We start from the raw sequence: 19,975 nt of genomic DNA on the forward strand, positions 1-19,975 counted from the left end.
TTCTTCAGGGAATCCTAGCAAGAGTTTTACATCCTTCTCTATTTCCTATGACAAATTCACAGACAAATTCATGTGAGCATGAAGAATACTTACTCCACTCCCCCATTTTCTAAGATTTTCTTACATACATGATAAAGAACATTTAAATACTTCATTCTGATTCATTTCTTGAAGATGACTGGAGATAGAGCATCTAGTATGCTGGAAATTTTCCTAATTATGTTGTTCCACTTTTTTCCACCACATGTGCATAGACATTTATATTGCTTCCAACCAATTGCACTTTGCAATGATTTTACACTCTCACACAACAGGAACAATTCAAATTATGTGTCAGCCCCATAGATTATGACCAAGATCCATGGAACCACAGTTTAAATTCTCAGTGACTACGTGAGCACTGAAAGTTGGTCTTTGTTGAAAGTTAAAAAAAATTTAAACCTAACAACAACAGACTCTATAAAAGGAGACTGACTTTTCAATTAATAACTATCATTAATTAATATAATAACAAAATAAGTCAGCACAAGTCCTATCTACTCCTCATACATGCTACGTTTCAAGATGTGAACTCTCTCCACATTTTGCTATTTGTGTCCTCTTTTAATGCATTGCAGGCAGCAGTCTGGTAAGAAGATAGATTATTTGCCACCCTTTGAAAGATGACATCTGCTGTCAGCTGAATGGAGGGAGAATTGGGACCCAGGTCCAGCACTTTAAAAAAACCCAACAAAACAACCAAAAAAAAAAAGAAAGAAAATCACTCCATCATACTTAGTTACTTGCATTCGGTGACTACTCACTATAACGTTGTCGTATGTCACACTCATACATTGTATCTGATGTGCAGCTTTGAGCTCCTCACCCCATATTCCTTGCTACGGATTCTAAAATGCTACACTCAAAAGCCTCAGTCAGGTCAGGACTAGGCACTAAACAGACATGCAGTTAACTGGCATACCTAGGACTAAATATATGTTATTAGGTACAGTAAAGATACTGCAAGAGACTTCAGGCCTGATTTAAAACGGCGGCTGTTAGCTGTGAGCCTGGACTCTGCAGTGCTGGAGAACACGTCATGCCATAGGGATTAGGGCCAATGAAGGAGCTAAATACTCTTACTTAAGCTTTAATGTCATCCTCTTATTTTTCTTTCTCCATCCCAAGAACTATGTGATAAAATCAATGTTATTTAAACACATTTTTGATTTTATTGGAGACGAAATTTTAAAATGCGAATTAATTTTTCCCTCCTAACTATCCACAAGGTTTTTGGTATTTTCAGTAATCTGCTGCATTTATTCAGAACACTTTGGGGTGGATGACTTGTACCATGCTATTGTGACACTCATGCACTGATCTGTTCCCAAATAATGTCAAAATACCTTTTTTACTCTACCACACCTGTGCTGCCTGCAATCATTGCATTGGTGTCTACAAAAACGATTAAATGAGGTCCTGTGCCAAAGGCACAAACAGCTGCTAGCCCCAGTGTAAAGGTCTGGCCTTTCATGGACTTTGAGGCAAGGTGCGGCTAAGTCAGTGAAGCCTGTTTAGTGCTGCAAATAAAACACAATCAGAATTAGGATTATTATGTAATAATGCACACCAATGGAGGTGCTGACATCTGAGGTAGGGACAAGTTTACACAATACTGACGTTAAACTATTCATTAGCATTAAGATGTCAGTGTGAGATTAAAAAATACTTTCAGCATTCAAAGAACAGGTTTTAAAAGCTCTTTCAATAATCCAACAAAATGAATACTAACATAAAAGTATAAACATTCATGGAATTAATCTGTTTAAGTGTGAATTCCTGCATCTTTTGTTCTAGTGACTTTATGTTGCTTGCTTTTCATATCCCTCCAATATATTCTTCTAAAATGAAAAACTTTGGGTTTTTTAATCTTAGTAACGAGTATATTTTGATGATAATAATAATATTTAAACTGAATGCCTCCACATAAATCTACCAATATCCAACCCCTTAATGTTCTATGCATTCCTTTTTTTACAGAAAAACATTTATTTGTATATATTCTTAATGGTGTTTTAGTCATATTTTCTCAAATTATTTTTAGAAAAATTATGTAGTAGTGCTATGTTCTCCCTTATATTAATCAAATTATAAAAAAACATTTAAAGAAAATAGAATCTGCAAAATCAATCATTCTGGGGTAGAAAATGCCAGAATTAAGATTACCCTAGCAGCATTCATTTCGCAATCATCTACAGTACTTCTGGAGCCAGGAACTGAACCCAGCCATCCAAGATTCAGTCTGATGCTTTAGTCTCATTCACAATCCATCATTTGATGGATTGCATCATGATGATGCACAGCCTTTTGCTTCTTGACCTAAAAGAACAAGTCACGGCCAACTATCTGGTTGGAGCTACAGCAATAAATACAATACACTTTGTGATTTATACATTCATTTACTAACAGTTTGGAAACTGGATTCCTGAATGCTCTTCCTGGCAAAAGAGGGAGATGGTTACAGAGAGCTCACCCAAGAGGACAATTTTAGCATCTTTATTCTGCAAGATCATGAGGATGTGGCTAGAACTTGGGTCTGGAGAAGAGTCTATATTCTTGGGTCCAGCAGAATGAAAACTGGGGCTGGCATTCACTAAGAAAAGTAGAACTGCAGAATTTTGCAAAATAGGACTAGAAGGAACTAAAGGCTGAATGGTTACCTTGTAATCCCAAACTTGCAATCATACTGGAATTATTCCCAATGTTTTTAGATGAACTAGCTAAACATTAGAAAATTATGTTTTTACTTCTTCTACAAACAATGTATTCTAGTGCTTAAATTTCCTACACCATAATGCTTTTTCTGAAGTCTAAAACTAATGATATTGGTTTGGCTTCTGAATATGACATCGGATAACTTGCTCAGATTTGAAGTCTGCGACATTTACACAATTTATAGAATCTCAGTGGAAAAGCTGTGTTTCCAACATATTGCCTCTTCCCAGTTCCCAAACCAGGCTTACTTTTCCGAGGGAGTCATGGTTGCTGCCTCCTGTCATAAGTTTCCTGCCTTATCAGGCTGACAAGAATTCACAGCCTAGCTGCAGACCCAAATGCAAACACCCAAAGACACTTTTTCAATGCAAAGTTAACCACAGTTAAAACCTGGGGACTGACTCTCATTTGTGGTTCATGCACACACAATACTTTCAACATGAGCTGGCTATCCTATCAAGTGGGGACAAGGTTAAAGGATTACTAACTGCTAATGTAATTCCTCTACAAATTGCATGATGATTAGCGCCCTCAGTATTTCCCCACCGTCCTGCGTGCCAGACACAGTTCCCCTAGGAAAAGCAGTAATTTCTGAAGCTTTCTAAACTGGAGAATGTAATCTCTGATGTTTTTGTGTCCCTATCTATCCACAACTACATACAGAACAAAGGCGACAATGTTCCCAAATAGTGTTTTCCTTTGCAATCTCTCTTATTCAAATTGTGATAATTTGTGGAGAATAACTCAAGGACAGAAAACGTCAGTGAATATATACACCTTATACTGGGGAGATGCAAACAGTACTTTTTAAATTTCTACAGTTTGGTCTGAATAACTTCATTAGAAAAAGACCGTTGTTCTACTAAATTTCATGCTTATATTTTATATTACTCAAACACTGGAAACCCTTAAAGAAATGCTTAGAAATATGTAACAAACAAAACAATATATTTTTTAAAAGTCTTGCATTTTCTGACAATTTTTCTCCAACCTCCTTTTTCAAAGTAGCTGCTCTGTTTTGTTTTTTTTTCGCCCTTTCTTTCTTTTTTCCTTTTCCCTTTTTAAATCCTGTGGCTATAGAGAATTTCCAGAAAAAACTATTAACATTTGTGAAAACAAAAGCATCACGTTATATACTGTGTGACTGATGATTTGCAGCATGTGGACCCAAAAAGAGGAGAGTAAACGTGGAAGAACAGAAAGGACTACTTTGGAGGTTTTGAGGCACACAGACTGTCAGAAATCAAATGCATAGGAGGATAGGACAGGTAGTTTGATCTTCTCTTAAGTAGAACAATCATTTTAAGAATGACCCCAAAGAATGAAAGTCCATCAGAAAAAGGACTGGCATGCTTTCACTAATTTGCATATTTTAATGAATATACTGACTAGGCTGGCAAGGCAAACTCTGAACAGCCTCAATCATACATACAACTAGCATTTTCATCTAAAATGTTACAACTCTGAACACATTCTTGCCTCTTCCCCTTCTTTATCTTTCAAATGAAATAACCTTTACAAGGAAACTAATAACATACAACCTTTTTTGTCTCTGATGAATCTAATAAAAGTGTTAACGTTAAAAAAAGTTTTTATTAACACATCAGTACTAACAATCAGCTAGACTAGTTACAGTAACTTAATTCAAAGTTATGTAACTGTGCCAGACAGTAACAATTCTTATAAAGCAGTGCCTTTCTAACCCCTTGCCAAGGATATTTAATTTGATGTCCAAGTTTTCTTGCCTATGGGGAAACGATTTTCCATTTTAGCTGCTAGCAACAAGTATAAGTGAATATGCTGTAAATAACTAGCTATTTGAACTTTTGGGTCCCATTATCTACTCTGAAAAAGCATCATATAAACGTGCCAAATTATTCAACCCTATGAAAAATGCTTTTCATCTGAATTATAAGTTAAAACTTTTTCTGACTTTAGAGAAACCGGAACTTGAAAAGATAAAAACTTAAAGCTTGATTTTTCTTTGCCCAGAGCATATGTTATATAAACACAAATCCCCAAAAGGTGCCAAGAATTGTCCCTCTGTTTTTCTAAATGATCATGTGTGCAGTCTAGCTGAAAAGACTCATCGATTATGTCTACATAAACAACAAAAGCCCTTAGAAAAAATATCTAGATCAAAAGCCTGTCAAACACTGAACAGGAAAGAGAAATCCTGCTTTAAACATGGCCTCTTTCAAGTCTGAATTCAATCCCATGAAGTAAAAACAAAGGATTTCATAATGAAAGGTATTTAAAATTACTTTATTTTTGGAACTTAACCAGGGATTCTTTTTTCTTATATGTTAACCTTTGTCTTTCTTACACCGGGACAAAATTCTGCAAACTGCGTCTTACAGTTTTAAATAAATATAGAAATTGTTTAGTCACAGTCCACTGTGTTCACAATACACATTTCCAGTTATTTTCATTAAAACGTGACAATGATATTCTTACTGACATTATGGGTTTCTCCTTTTGTCAAGCACCCAACAATATCGACTGTTAACATGGGAACACAGCAAATTTCTCAATGGATGAGATGCATTTCTTTTTCTCCCTCCCCCTTTTTTCCTCACTTTCATGAAATACTGACACATAATCGAGAAAGGAAATTGTGTATCCTTGCAAAACCAGAACAGAATGCTATATAGCTTATATATAATTACGTTCTGGAAGTCATAGTCAGAAATCATAAAGTAAGCTAAAGTATAGAGTCAGATACTTCTGAAAGAATGGTTTCTAAAAGAAGTGAAAGAAATTTAACAGATATACGTCTGATGAAATATAATCCCCATGTTTGATTTCCTGCTCTGTTATTAAGGTTAATATGCAAACATATGGCATGATTTACAGTATACCATTAGTGATCTCTTTCAGACCAACTTGTGATTTGATTGTACCCTATCTATATATATAAATAATAATATAAACCTAATGTAAACCACTTGCTACTTGTTTAATCATGCCACTAATGTAACATTTATACATCATGTACATAATCAGAATCCAGTTTTAAAGCAGTTCATACCTATTATTGCTGGAGACAACATACTGTTTGCCAGGTTTGGTTAATAGACACTTGTCTTAGAAAACATCAGTTCACATTTGATGATTCAAAATGGTGGTTTTGCTGAATTTATTCACTGTAATTAAGAGTCCTATAGCATGGATCAGTATATACTAGAACATACGTACTCCACTTATAAAGTTCGGATAGATGGTCTTCTTGAATATTTTAACCAAGCAGAGATAAATGCATATCTGACTGGCCTCTCAAACATAACGTACATTCAGTTAATAATTATTTCTATATACGATAGCTCACTAAGACAGCTCTAGGCTAACAAATTACTGACAGCTCCATTGAATCAGCACTAGAAACTGACTTTTCACATAACTTACCTGCTCAGGAGATAACAGGTCTGCCTTCTATTACAAAATGCAATATCAAAGCAGAAGGAGCAGCAAAGTGGTCAAGAAAGTTAAAATTTCATTAGTGTACTCATCAAGCCATTGTCACCCTGATGCACTGAATTCTAACTTGCGTCAAAAAGTGAATTGGTCAATACAGAGTATATTCTTTCAGAGTAGTATTTCAAGAGAGGCTCTGATATACAGCTAGTCAAAAAATTAAAGTTGTCTATCCCTCCTATATTCTCACAAAAGAAAAGTAAAGCACTGAAAGCATAGTCAAGTCATTTTTGAAGTGTTTTCTTTCTATCACTCGGGATGCCAGTTCATCATGGATATTTCTAATGTATTTTTGCTTGCAGCATTTTCCACTAATCACATCCAAGTATTTCATATGGATTTGCCTTATATCTGGAAAACCTTTAACTACTTTTGCTATGCTTAGTCCATGTTTTTGGCGCATACAAAAGAATTATCTCTTTGGAAAGAAGTTAATGAAACAGATCCAGCTTCAATAATTTTTCAAGGAATACAGGTTGTAAAATTGTTTTCTCCTGGAATGTTGAACTTACCAGAAGATCACACACTCAAGCCAATAGCATTTGTCTTTGCTGTCATGCAAGAGAGCGTGAGTCACCTACAGTACAACAGAATCATTTTGCAAACCTTTTAGAACTGTGTGGCATCTGATTAAACTAATCCACATCTTTCTATGATGCCAAAATAAATAGTCCCTTTCCCACAATGTATAAACATTGTTCCCATAACTTTCCTTTGAAATGTCATGAAAAGGTTAAGTGACGTTTCATTATTTACCTTGACTAATGAATTGCTCCATGCTGTCTTTGAAAGGCTGGAGGTGCTCTTCTAGTGATAGCTGATAAACTTTTGCTGCTTCTGTCTCACATGCTGAAATTGAAGTAACAGATTAGCTTAGGATGACACATCATAGTATGGATCTTCATACTTCAATAAAAGACACATTTAAATTAATGCATAGCCAGTGAAACTGATGGAATATGTGCCTCAAACACACTACTTAAGTACAAACACTATGATAATATATTCAGGAACAGTTATGTTCCCGGTCAAATGTTTTTGGCCAAAATATACAGATAATTTGTGGACAGTGTCTTAGTTTAAATGAATGGTAGCAAAAATTAACAAAAGCATTCAATTGTTTTGAAGGAAAAGGACAGATTCAAGGGGCTGAAAAATGTATGGGAACAAAATTACAAACTCAGATCCCAGGCTATGTTAATATACCTGGCCCCAGGTAACAATGCTTGAACCAAAACAAAGTTCAGATGCAAAACCTGCACCAAATAGCATGAAGGACCTTAATTTAGTGAGTAGAGACAGATGAGGGCTTGATACCTGTTAAAACTACAGACGTAGTGAAGTGCCTTGCATTGTTCAAAAGTGATAGTGCAAAATGATTAAAGTGAAAGAATGTAAGAGTATAGTTATCGTGGTTTGAGCTCTGTGAGAGACCTTGGAGTAGGATAGCTTGGTTCTTACTGCACTAGAGACCGCGACAGAGAAGCTGGAGCCTGAAGCAACCCTAACACAGATTATTCATCGGTGAGGCGGTACTATCATCCTTCCACCAACTATCCAAGCTAATTTATGCTGTATGCAAAATGTTTCTAAGGTTGGAGAAACCTGTTCCTTCAGAATGGAATAGAAGCTGTTCTGTTGATAAATAGGTGTTTACTTTTGGTCAGCTTACAGATTGTAAATGCACAATGATTCAACTTTCCTTTCCTGTGCTGATGTTTTTGCGATGTCTAAAAATTACAAAAAAAAAAAAATACCAAGGTGTGTTGATAACCTCAGCAAAGGAAACTTTTAAATTCCATATAAAACAGGATGAACAAAATCATGTTCCAAAAGTTCCCAAATTATCTTGCAGGTTCTTAAACAAATGTTAGTTAACACATGTGAAATGAGGAGGGGATCCAAACGACCACAAGTTTTCTTACTGTGTATGATAGACAAAAAAATAGTGAAGCTATGTACTGTTCAGCAAAGGAACACATTCTGATGGTGACTTACAGAATTTTTATTGTTCTTTTCTCCTATTCAGAAATAAGTGGCAGAACTGAAAGATGCCATAGAACCTACCATAACATTTAATACCACCCAAATTCCATATGTTTTTCCAGAATATAGATTACATATTCTTCACAGAAGTACATTATACTCTCTTGAATTAATGTCTGCAGCTCATGATGAACTCCTGATCTCTCAGCTGATTTGAGAGAAGTATAGATATTATGAAGATATGTACCCACCAAAAATCTTAGCCTATACCCGTGCCAATAGCCTGAAGCAGTCCCTTTTCAAAGCCTATAAGGAAATGCAGGGATATACTATCCTTTCTATTCAACTTGCTATGGAAAAGAAAAACATGTAACATTGTCAGAATCAAATGTCTTTTCTTTAACCATTCAGATACTGGAAGCTCCTCCGTGGTTGATTTGTTAGTGCATGTACGTGGGGTGGGGGAAAGGGAGTGCAGTTAATGATAGCTTTGTTTCTCCAGTTTTCGGGAGAGGTTTTTCTTGTTCATTCCCTCCTCTTCTCCCGTTAGAAGACTAAAATCAGCGATGTTCAAAAGAATAGTAGTTCAGGCCATTTTTGACCCTATTCCTGAATTGCAAACAATGTCTAAGTCATTTAAAAGCCAAAAGGAAACACAAGAAAAAAAATCCATTTTTCTTGCTTTATAGAAAGATATACGTGGCATTCTACCTCTAAAAATAGGACAAATGCTGTCATTATCACCATACTAATATCAGTGTTATGATGCTTAAAACAAACTAGTTCATCAGATGCTTTCTTCATTAAGGAATTAACAGGCCTGTAAGCTCTTCTAAGTTCCACAGTTCTCCAGAGCACCAAGACCGGAATCGTGGGCTCCCTGCACAAACTGTTAGATTTAGCACTCATTTACGATGTTCTGTAATTTGTCACCAGAGTATAAAACCCCACTATTTGGATGAGGTATTGTTATTCTTCACTGTAACTAAAGAAATTAAAGTGTTAACCATATGAAAGGAAGAAAAAACACTAGCAGTTACCAATATTTCTGCCCAAGTGAAGGAATAAGATACTGAATAAATGTTTATGTCAGAAGTGTATTTCATAACTTCTAAGCAATGTGGATGTGAAACATGCAAAAAGGGGGAAAAAAAAGTATGTGAGAATACCAACAGTCTTCTATATTTGATTATCTTTTTTCCTCAGATTCATACTCAAATACATTTCTCTCCACAAAACAGCCCAGCGAAACTTCCCAGATATCAAAGGAATAGTTTGGCAAAATGGATCTGCTGTGACGAGTTTGTAAACGTTTTGTCTGAAACAAAAGCTTGTCTTTTTTGATAACAGGCTCAAAACTTGCTCTGTTATCATCCCAGTTCTCACAGGTTCAGTTATTTTCACGTCTCAGGAGATGCGTACACAACTGAGAAACTTAGACAAAGCTAGCGTATTCCTAAACTCAGTTTACTTTAAGCAGATTTTAAGTTTTTTTTTATAACGAAAGAATTGAAAAGTATTTAAGGCACCACAAATGAGAGTCATGTAGGCAGTCACAAAAGCCAAGCACTAGGCAGAAGCTTATCTCACAACCTGGAATGGCCCAAGCGGGAATGAAGATAGATAAAAACTTCTTCATATTGCTTTGCAGCAGGGTGAAGGTTTTAGTTCCCTGTAGCCTTGAATACCCAGTCCTCATGCACCAATCTTATACCTTCCAAAGATCTCGAATCCTAAGCAGGAGTCGGCGTGGGTGGAGATACCTCTTCTCCAACCCTCTAAGCCAATATTAGCATATAAGCAATATCTCAGCAATGGAAAAGACCAAAAGTCCATCTAGTTTCCTCTCCTCTCTAACATCACATGCTGCAGAGGACTGTATGTGATTTTGCAGAGAAGCAACACAAATGGATTCTTGTGGGAGGACCTTCTAAATTTTGGCAATCCAAACTGGTAGCTTTTTGCCCACACATACACAGATCTCTCAAATGCTCCTGATATGGAAATTGATGTGAAAATCTGTGTTCAAAACTAGTTTAGAGATTTTAAAAAATTGCAATTCCAGCTGCATCCATTATCTCAAGAATCTCCTCTTATTCTCAATTTCCATGTTAAAACACAATTAATTGCCATTTTTCAAGTGTTAGCATGCTTACCCTCTTTTTTTTTTATTTTTAGGTCAATATACTAAAACTGCATAAAGTTTCACAACAGCTAACATTGGTTAAGAGACATCTATACAGAAAAGGAAAAGAAGAGTCACAAAACGTTCTGTGCATTGTACTAACACTTTCACCAAGCGATTCTGGTAAGTGATCTAAAACGCACCCAGTCTCAGTATTGAAAATAGTTGCTTTACTTTTTAAAAAGGGAGAATTAAAAATGCGTTTGAGATCCAGAATATGTTTAATGCACATTTTCCAACTAGCTCTGTTGGATACCAAATTTTAGCCCTTGGAAGCACAAATGTCTTCTAATCCTAAAATATGCCTTTTTGAACAAAATGTGTGAGCAGCTGCTCCTCAGGCTTACTGTATTGTCTTTGGTCAGGATAGTAATGGGCATCATGATTTTTCTTTCAACACCCTCAAAACATTAAAAAAAAACCCAAAACAAAACAACAACAACAAAACCCCACCAAAAGCACAGTAAGAAAGCAAGCAGAACTGTGAATTATCTTGGATAAGTAATAAACAGGTCCATTAGGATGTTTTGGGTAGTCACTTCTGAAACCACATACTTATCTATAGAAGTCCTATAGAATTTAAGTGGATTTTCAAGACTGTTTAAGATCTTGAAAGCACAAGTTGCACTGAGATTTGATACACTATTTGTTTTTAAGTCTTTAAGGAAGTTTTGAAATTATGTCCTTAATTTTCAGAGGTTCTGAGTACTCAGATGGCCACAGGAGATGTGCCTGTGTTCTCCTTGCCGGAGAAGTACATAACAGCATAGCCACTGTTTTCACAACTTCCTCAGTGCTTTTTGGATTCCTTGCAGCTGCAACCTGTGACTTTAAAAGAAAGCTTAGACTCTACCAAAAGGAAACAATACTGGCCTCATCAAAAGATAAACTCTGAGGAACTCGGCCACAAGTACAGAAAGACCTCTTAATTTTCTTTTATTTATTTTTTTGGAATTGTAAAGACTTACACTAAGAACTGCTGAGTCTTCAAGGGCTTCCATAGACAGCTCCTTGTTTGGAGTTTTAAGGACAGTAAAATATGACTCACAGATTGACTGAAAGCCTGGCTTTAGTTTACATCTGGTTTAGGTTTAGGAGTCTGCATGCTGCATAGCTGCAGCAATTAACCCTTTCAGTGACAGCTGAACAAACAGCTAGACTTTGTGGATGCACAGCTGTTAATGAGTAGGCAAAAGTAAAGATTTAATTTAATTAAAACAATAGCTGTTTCTGTAAATGTAGAATGTATGGATAACTGTAGGATTGACCAAAACTGCTAATGTTGCTATATTATTTTGTTAATAATTACCTTGAGAGATTTGGAATTTTTTTATAATAGACTTAAGGCATCTTTTCATCAGAATAAGGATCTATGGATCATGTAAAAAAATAAAAGATCTGTTTCTTCATTGTGAAAATTCTTAATTCCCATTTATAGCAAAACTATTGACAGAGAATAACAGAAACACAGATACTTCGAAGTATCTTAAAACAGAAAGTTTTTCATGAGGCAATGAATTCCTTAGCACCCCATTTTAGGAGAAGACAATCAGTTTTAGGAGAGCAATCCCTTCCTTTTCTGTCATCTGTAGTGGGACCCTAAATGGCTTAGGCTGCTTAACTTTGTTAATTGAAGTTGAAATTAATACCGCGTCTGTTCCTGATCAAGAGGTGGCACTGAAATGTCGCCAAAGTCCCAGTCCCATAATCACAACTGCGATGGAAACACAGTGTCTTGTGAATATGAAAATACACGAGAATATGCATCTGTGAGAGAGAGAGGATGATGTGCAAATAGAATGGTGCGTGGTTGTTTTTTTTTTATTTTAGCCTGCAAATGTTAATCTTACTTATAAAAGAACTAACAGTGGATGCAATCTTACTTTGCAAACTTATCCATGCATCTCAGACACAGAGTTGGCTACGAAGAGGAAAATTCCATCTCAAGCTACAACTCGACTGCACTCTTAGGGTTGAGACCTTTTTCTAGGTGTTAGGGGTAACCATTACTGAGGCAGGAGGAATGATTTGTCAAAAGCTAAGTAGTTATGAGATAACTATGTGAGAAAGAAATCATAAGGGGTCAAAGCATAACATGCCTACTACTATCGCATCTCTCAGTCCCACATTGGGGTGGCGTCAAATTCAACTTTTAAAAGTCTTTCTACTGCACAATATGGTACTTCCAATGCTCTGATTTACACAGCAGGTATTAAACACAAGAGCACATACCAGCTCTACAACTAGCAGATCCAAGCTGAATAGATAATTTTAGGTGACTGTAAGAAGCACAGAAAAAATTGTGAATGTGTATTTTTCCAAGTTACCGTGGGGCTTTTCTTGGAACATACTTTTTAAAATACAAAGTGTTCTGCAACTGCTTAACACTTTATAAACATTCTCAGTCACATTTACTCCAAATCAAAGAGGCGTACTGGGCCACACAGCCTAGTTTCCTATCGATGGAGGCTTTTCAATGAGTTGTAAACACTCACAGTAGGAAAAGAAAGCATCACAACAAAAATAATATTTAATTATCATAATTATTACTTGTAATCCATTTTCAATGAAAGATATTTAATATGACAACATTATGACATATAAACAAGTACTGACTTCAGCTCGATTTTGTAGCAGTCTGCGTTGTATCATTCATCTCTTCAAAATTCTACTAGTCAGATTTATTTTCTGCCCAACGTTGTTTCTAATCCCCTTTTAGCTGAGCGTCAGTGAGTTTTGCAATAAGTGACAACTGATGAATTAGTTTTTGATTTGCAAGAATAAACTTACTATTGTAAAGCTAAAATGTTAATGTGTAGCTAAAGACCAGCTTCTAAACAGTTTTAACTTGCCATAAGTGCTTCATAAATACTGCCATTTTAGTGTCCTAGTTCTTTCCTAAACTAAATACATGTCTTGAAGAATTTCATGGTCCACAAATCCAACATTCTCCTAAATCAAAACTGCACCTCCAGAGAATGTCAGAGCAGAGAGGATTAAAACATTAATCGATTCAGTACACGTTTTCCCTATCGTTCTGCCCCACATCTAGCATTCTGAAGCATCTAGAAAAGTATACTGATAATAACAGATATAGAACACAGGTCCTAATCAGCGAGAGTCATGCACTGCTCTTGTGACCCTGGATGCCCCATTTTCTTTACATGGTGAGTTGATTTAAGTCATGTGGCAAGTGCTAAAGTTTCTTCTGTGGAATGACATAGAAACAGAAGTCATTGCTTGGCATGACTGCATCAAGGAACGTTGCTGACAGCCAGGAGAGATCAAAAGCAGATCAAGTTGCTTAACAAACTATATGTCACCGAAGTCAAAAAGGCTAAAGTGAGAATCCTGGAGAGCTGTGAAATCTGGGAGCAACAGATGGAGCCAAACTCAATTGGTTTGTTAGCAAAAGGATTTACCTGTTCTTTGGTCTTCTGTCTTAAAAAAAATAAATAAAAAAGTCTAGTATATAAACTTTATCCCTGTAGTCTTTTAAATAACATTTAAATAATATTTTCAGTAAAAAAACCAAAACTGAACAACAGGCAAATTTGATATTACATGGATAGTGTAGCTATAATCTTAGGGGGGATTTTTTTTTTCCAATTTAAAAAAAAAGAATTGTAAATTTCTGTCTTAAACTTGGAACAGGCACACAGCATACTTTCTGAAAGTCTTTTGGACTTGCACTTTTAATCTGAAATCTCAGAAGAGACTTTTTTTTCTAACACTTACAAACTGCAAAGCATACAGTTCATAAAAAACTTAAAAATGGACAAGAACCACCAGAGTCAAAAGGGCTGAAAGAATACAGGTTTGAATAACACGATTGCTTTTTCTTTTTAGGCAACTAGCACAACAACTCCTTTAATACAAACATAAGCCCAAGCTCAGAACTGTGAAAGAGCACGACAACAAAATCATTTTACAGAACCATAAAAGTTATTTATATCTGCATGTCTTTGTGAACACTACTGACATATTTAGATGGCAAAATACAGCATTGCTAGAATGAACTGCTATTGTTATCATTACAAAACCATTTTACTTTTTTTATAATAACCTTCCTCTACTTTGTGTTTTTGTTGTTTTTCAACCATCCCCAAAATTTTATGAAAGGATCCTTCTTTTTACCTTTGAAAAATTGTTATGGAAAGCTTTTTAAGACAGAAATAAAATATCTTCAGAAGCTTTTGTTCCTGGGTGAACCAATTGTACTAAGTGTGGTATCTCTGTGCATGGTTTGCAGGTTGTTTGAAATTAACATGCACAGTTAAACTGGACACCTTAAACTGGTGATACTGTCTCCCTCAATGTTATGTGCAATTTTCAGTTTTTCAGTGATAAAGAACAAAGCAAACACAGACCTCCCACACCCTCCAAATGGTGAAATCCATCCTCTCATGAAATCTTCCATCTAATCACTGATGAAATAGGTCCAAGGCTACAGTCCACATCTCACTATAAAACCGGAATACATTCACGGGCATCTATTTCTATGGCTTTAAAGTCAGTGATAATCAGTGTGTCTCAGGAATACTCAATACTCTTCTCACTGACTTCAAAAGAAGAGGATCATAATTTGGTTTTTGTCAGAATTTTCTCAGCATTCTACAACCTTCTTCCTGCTCAGTCATTTAATGAGGCACTTGCTAGCTCTAGTGACTCATAAGGTTCCAGATGCAAGTTAGCAAATCTGGTAGTGTACTTAAACTAAATGCAGAGGAAAACCACTTTGAAGTCTTTTTATCCATTCAGCTAAAATGAATAAAATATCCATTTGTACCCTATTTAAAAAAAACTGGCATTAAGCTTGGCTATTCTGTCCTGCTGAAAGCATTACAACAATTAAGCTATTGGAATACCTAGAAGTTTTAGTGAATGCTCTTGCAGTCATACATTTTTTTTAACACAAATGATTTTTAATTTAGGGTGACACTTTTCTTTGGAAAAGAGAGCCAACGCAAAGCACTTTGCATCACTCAGGGCTGACAAAGTCATGAAGGGGAATGCAGACTAGTACTGAAATTGTTGCTTCATATCCAGGAGGGGATGCAGAAAAGGGCCAATGCTGTCCCTGAAAAGTTTGTACCAAAGGCAATAGAGAAAGAGTGATGACGTCTGCAGTTATTCCTCAGTTTCATTAACTACAGAACACACTGACAACAGAGACTCCAGCCTAAGGCCTGGAAGCACAGAAAGAATTCAACTGCAGCCTGATGGCAGAGCAAAGCATGTAATTTCCATTTTTACAGAACCCCTGCTTTGATCACTGCAGTGTGGATTTTTTTCATAAGAGATTTATGCCTGTGTGAAAATTTCAACCTTGATCTAAAAATATTTAGCCTTTCTTCTATATAAAATCATTTTTGGTGAGCTTGTGAGGAATAATGTCTGGCCCCATAGATGTTCGTAAATATGTTCCGGAATTCAAGTACCTTTTTTGAATCAAACCTAAGCATCTTTATTCTCTATATGCAAGCCTGGAGATCAGCCCTCAGATAATCTGAAAGTTGCAAGAAGTATAGAAATAAATTTTCATGACTGAACTGTGAGATTTTTGTCCCCTAGACTGTTCAGGGCAGCAAGTGGACGGTGCTGCAGTTTACTCCCCAGTATCACGCTAAGTGACCTTCATGCAACTTTAAATACTACCTCTAACTGTTTAAAATAAATTTTAAAACATCCAAACAGAAAGATGGATAGAGGTAAGAAGTGAAGGTCAGATATCGTTTGGTAACCATGTTATGTTTTTGTTTCAATAGAAAACCTTCTATTCTAGCGTTCAAGGACTAATGGTTTACCAAACCATTTCCTGGTCTCTAGAGGCATGATATTCAAAATCAGCAAGGCAACAGAAATATAAAGATCATCTCACTGCTTGATTTGAATCCTTCTCTCCAAGATTTAGCATAATGGTACATACCTGGCCAGTCTGGCAGAGACTTTTAGAAAAAATATTGAAGATCTTGGATATTAGCCATCATTTGTGCAAACTGTACTCTTGCTTAACTTAACCTTAGTGCTTACTTCCCACTGCTATGAAGAAATGTATTATACGTGATACATGTTCTTTATTAAGGTTTAGCAGTACATCTTATTTTAAGCTTGTTGAGTTCATTTAAAGAAATCATTCCACAAGCATGAGAAAAAAGTGCTTCCTTTGCATATTATTTTTTAGTAAAGTCAGTTGAAATAACCTGTCTTTAACAACATGCCATATATTACTTTATCTGCTAGACAGTATTTGGACCTGATTATCAACCTTTTTTGTCATGGACACGGTCCAACACTTTGCAGTTCTTTTTATGGTGAAAGACTTTTTGGAATCAGTTTAAAAAAAGAAAAAATTTTTGGTTTTGGTTTTGAAACAAAAGGTTCAACCTAACTGGTTCGATGTTGTTTATTTTGATAACCTTTTCCAGGTTATCTGCAGAAAACAATGAATTATTGCTTAAATGGTCATGAAAAAGCAAATTAAGGAAACAAAATAGTAATTGAGGAGTCAAAAATACAGAACTATTTTTAGACTATCATCTAAGTTCTCAAAATGATACAAACAATAACAGCAGGTATATGTTGGTAACACATAGTTAGTACTTAATGTAGGTTCCGTACCTCGCAAATCTTTCTTCATTTTGCGGAGATCTTTTTGAAAGTCTTCAAACTTCATTTGTGAAACCTGGAAGAGATCTTGTGGGTCTGGAAGAGGAAAGATGCATTGTTCTTTTCCGGCATCCTGATAAAAACACAAATGAACAGTTACATAGTGCTCATTTTTTTTTTTATACACTAAAATATATAACTGAACACACAAAGAATATTTGTGCATATTTCTTCATCTCGTACTGCAGAAGAGCAAATTTAGTCAGTTGATTTTTTAAACCTGAATTTAAAGGAGCAAAATTGATTCTCACTCACCTCATCAAAATTACGCAAATAGTATGAGACAATGTAAGATAGAAGACTTCTGCTGTTGTCCTGTATAGAAGAGAGTAAAGTTTGCTGTGTTACTGAAACTCACTGAAAAAAATTCAGAAATGATAATTCATGCAAATAAAATATTTACTTAGTGTTAACTACAGAAAATACGTTGATGATTTGGTGCGTTCAGTAAAAAAAAGAAAAAAAACAAATTACGAAAAACCCAAGCCCACCAAAACACCAACGCTCTGAAATACCATTTAATCATTGAAGAAGATAATGGAAAGATATAACACTCTTGTAAGCCACTCCTGATTTTTGAAATTTACTTGATTGTAAACTCAACCCTTACATTTTGAAATTTCACAAGAAGGAAAAGAGAAATTGTTTCTGAGTTGATGTATACAACTTGTTTGTCAACATTCAGATCTTTTTATTAATCTATAACTATAACCAAAGCAAATTTAAATTAAACGAAGACAGTTATTTTTCTAAATGAAATTTTGGCACTTTTGGGGGTCTTTGGGGGAACTTTCTCATTGTTTCCCTTCTGTAATGAAACTTCAGCGGAAAATCTTTGATTTGAAGAGGATTTTTGACAGAATTACATTTTCAGATAGCTTCAGAAAACTATTTTCTAAGAACTTTTCTGAGGGATCAGTAGCAAACAAACCAAAGATGTATCTTGCAATTGCAAGGTTAATAGTCATAATATTTCCAGCAAATTATGTACTAAAGACCTGAGTCACCAAACCAAATTTAGTGTGCCTAAACGATCTACCAAGTCAAGTTCTAAAACTGGTGATGTATCTAGAGTCAACCAGAAGGCTGTGCTAAAGTAAACTGCTCCAAAACACATTGTACTAAGGATTCATTCACATCATCACTCCCTTGGCTTACCAAAGAAACAAGCATGCCAAAATCCCTCCTCCATCCCTTTAAAGGCAAATGGCTGACATGGTCTCTCAACTCAGAGTAAACAACAGTCTGTTCACATTACCTAACCCAGAAGCTAAAGCACATATATTTAGCAAGTGACCAAGCAGGGAAACAAACTCTTCTTTTTCTGCCCCTTTCAGAGTAGCAGATCTTGACCGTGACTCACTAGATAGATGTAGGGGCCGATTTAAAGCCCCATGGACTGTTGCTATAACCTTCCCTCATATCACTGTCCATATTCAGATGAGTCTTTTTGTCATAGCCATAGAGACTCAAAGATTAACCAAAGATAACCAAAGCCAAAAAAGTGCTGGTAACACACAAGCTGGAGTTCAGCACTGTGCAAGAAACAGACTTCTTATCATTCTCCTTACTTAGATGACTTTACCAGACAAATCTTAAATCAACAAGTACTTGCTGTGATTATTCTTTACTGGGGTGGTTCCATGGTCCAATAAGAAATGCACACTCTGTAATCATGATATCTATAAATAATGAATTTTGGGTTATCCCAAATGCTTAGGATGTCTATCAATCATTTTCAGGAGTGACATTTTTTCTTTTTCCTCACTAATATTTTGAATCAGCATCAAATCATAGTTAACTCCTCTTTTAAAACTGTTTCCGCTTCTGTAGCAAATGTTTTAACTGTAAGGATCACAGTATTCCTTTTGAATACAGGAAAAGTTAAAACTATGCAGTGTACCAAAAGTCAAATACATATCAGATTAGGAACTAAGACATAATTTAACATAATTTTTTTGTACAGTAATGAAAAGAGAGGGTTCATTTTAATATTTGTACATAAATACATACAACTCTAGAAGTGTGATCAGCTAAGTATAGTAACAAAAGAATTCCTTTTGCCATGCCTTCATAAATTTCACACCACTTACTTGGAAATGGAGACAAAGTAATTTTCTGAGAATTTGACATTCTCAGGCCTACAGGAAGTCTAGAATCAACTTACACTGCTCTTGACATCTTTCAGTTTTGGCAGGATATCTAGTCCAAACCCATCAGCTTGTCCTCGCGTCCTGTTTCCACCATTCATGTAATTTCCAAAGGCAAGAACCAAACCCAGGACCTGCATAACTCCTGACCCATTTTTCAGTGTCTACAAAATAGAAAAAGAAACAATTCTCTGTTCAAACTCATAATATTTACTGTTAACAGTGTTACTGACAAGCAGATTTGTTGATACTGTGTTTAGAAATAATACTTATATAAAGGGTCAAACATAGGGAATTAACAACTGTGTTTAGAAGTAATACTTATATGAAGGGTCAAACATAGGGAATTAACAACCTTCTACTGCAACATGTAGAAATAGAATAATATCAATGTGTAATTTTTTGTGAATGAAGAATTTTATCTCCAAAATGGATACTTAGAAAAAAATAATAGGAAATCTATACAATATTATCAGAGATGACCTGTTGAGAAAAACAAAATAGTAATTCCTTAACTGATGCTGGTACGGTGAATGGTATATTTAATTTAGGAGAGAATTCTTCAATAAGTTCATAACACCCCCACGTGGAACAACTAAAACATTTAATCAATCAAATAAAAATATCGATTAAATGGTAAAACAATTCAATAAAATATTTCAACTAGTTTTCAGTTATCAAAATACTGATGAAACCTGCATTTTAAACCCATGTATTTGTTTTGCATGGGACCACAAAATTCCAGTAATTTTCTTTC

At 35.4% G+C, this 19,975-nt stretch overlaps 1 protein-coding gene across 2 annotated transcripts in view; it reads right to left on the reverse strand.

Moving 5' to 3' along the window:
* Positions 1-19,975, reverse strand: part of FMN2 (formin 2) — a 162,452-nt gene that overhangs the window by 41,048 nt on the left and 101,429 nt on the right. For both annotated transcript variants that reach the window (XM_063328952.1, XM_063328951.1), the window contains 4 exons: positions 19,236-19,382; positions 17,324-17,383; positions 17,021-17,141; positions 6,985-7,077 (listed from right to left, as the gene is read on the reverse strand). In XM_063328952.1, coding sequence (XP_063185022.1) covers positions 6,985-7,077; positions 17,021-17,141; positions 17,324-17,383; positions 19,236-19,382 — 421 coding nt within the window. The remainder of the gene's footprint in view (positions 1-6,984; positions 7,078-17,020; positions 17,142-17,323; positions 17,384-19,235; positions 19,383-19,975) is intronic.

Source organism: Chroicocephalus ridibundus, chromosome 3, assembly GCF_963924245.1.
Source record: "Chroicocephalus ridibundus chromosome 3, bChrRid1.1, whole genome shotgun sequence".
NCBI classification, from domain to species: Eukaryota; Metazoa; Chordata; class Aves; order Charadriiformes; family Laridae; genus Chroicocephalus; species Chroicocephalus ridibundus.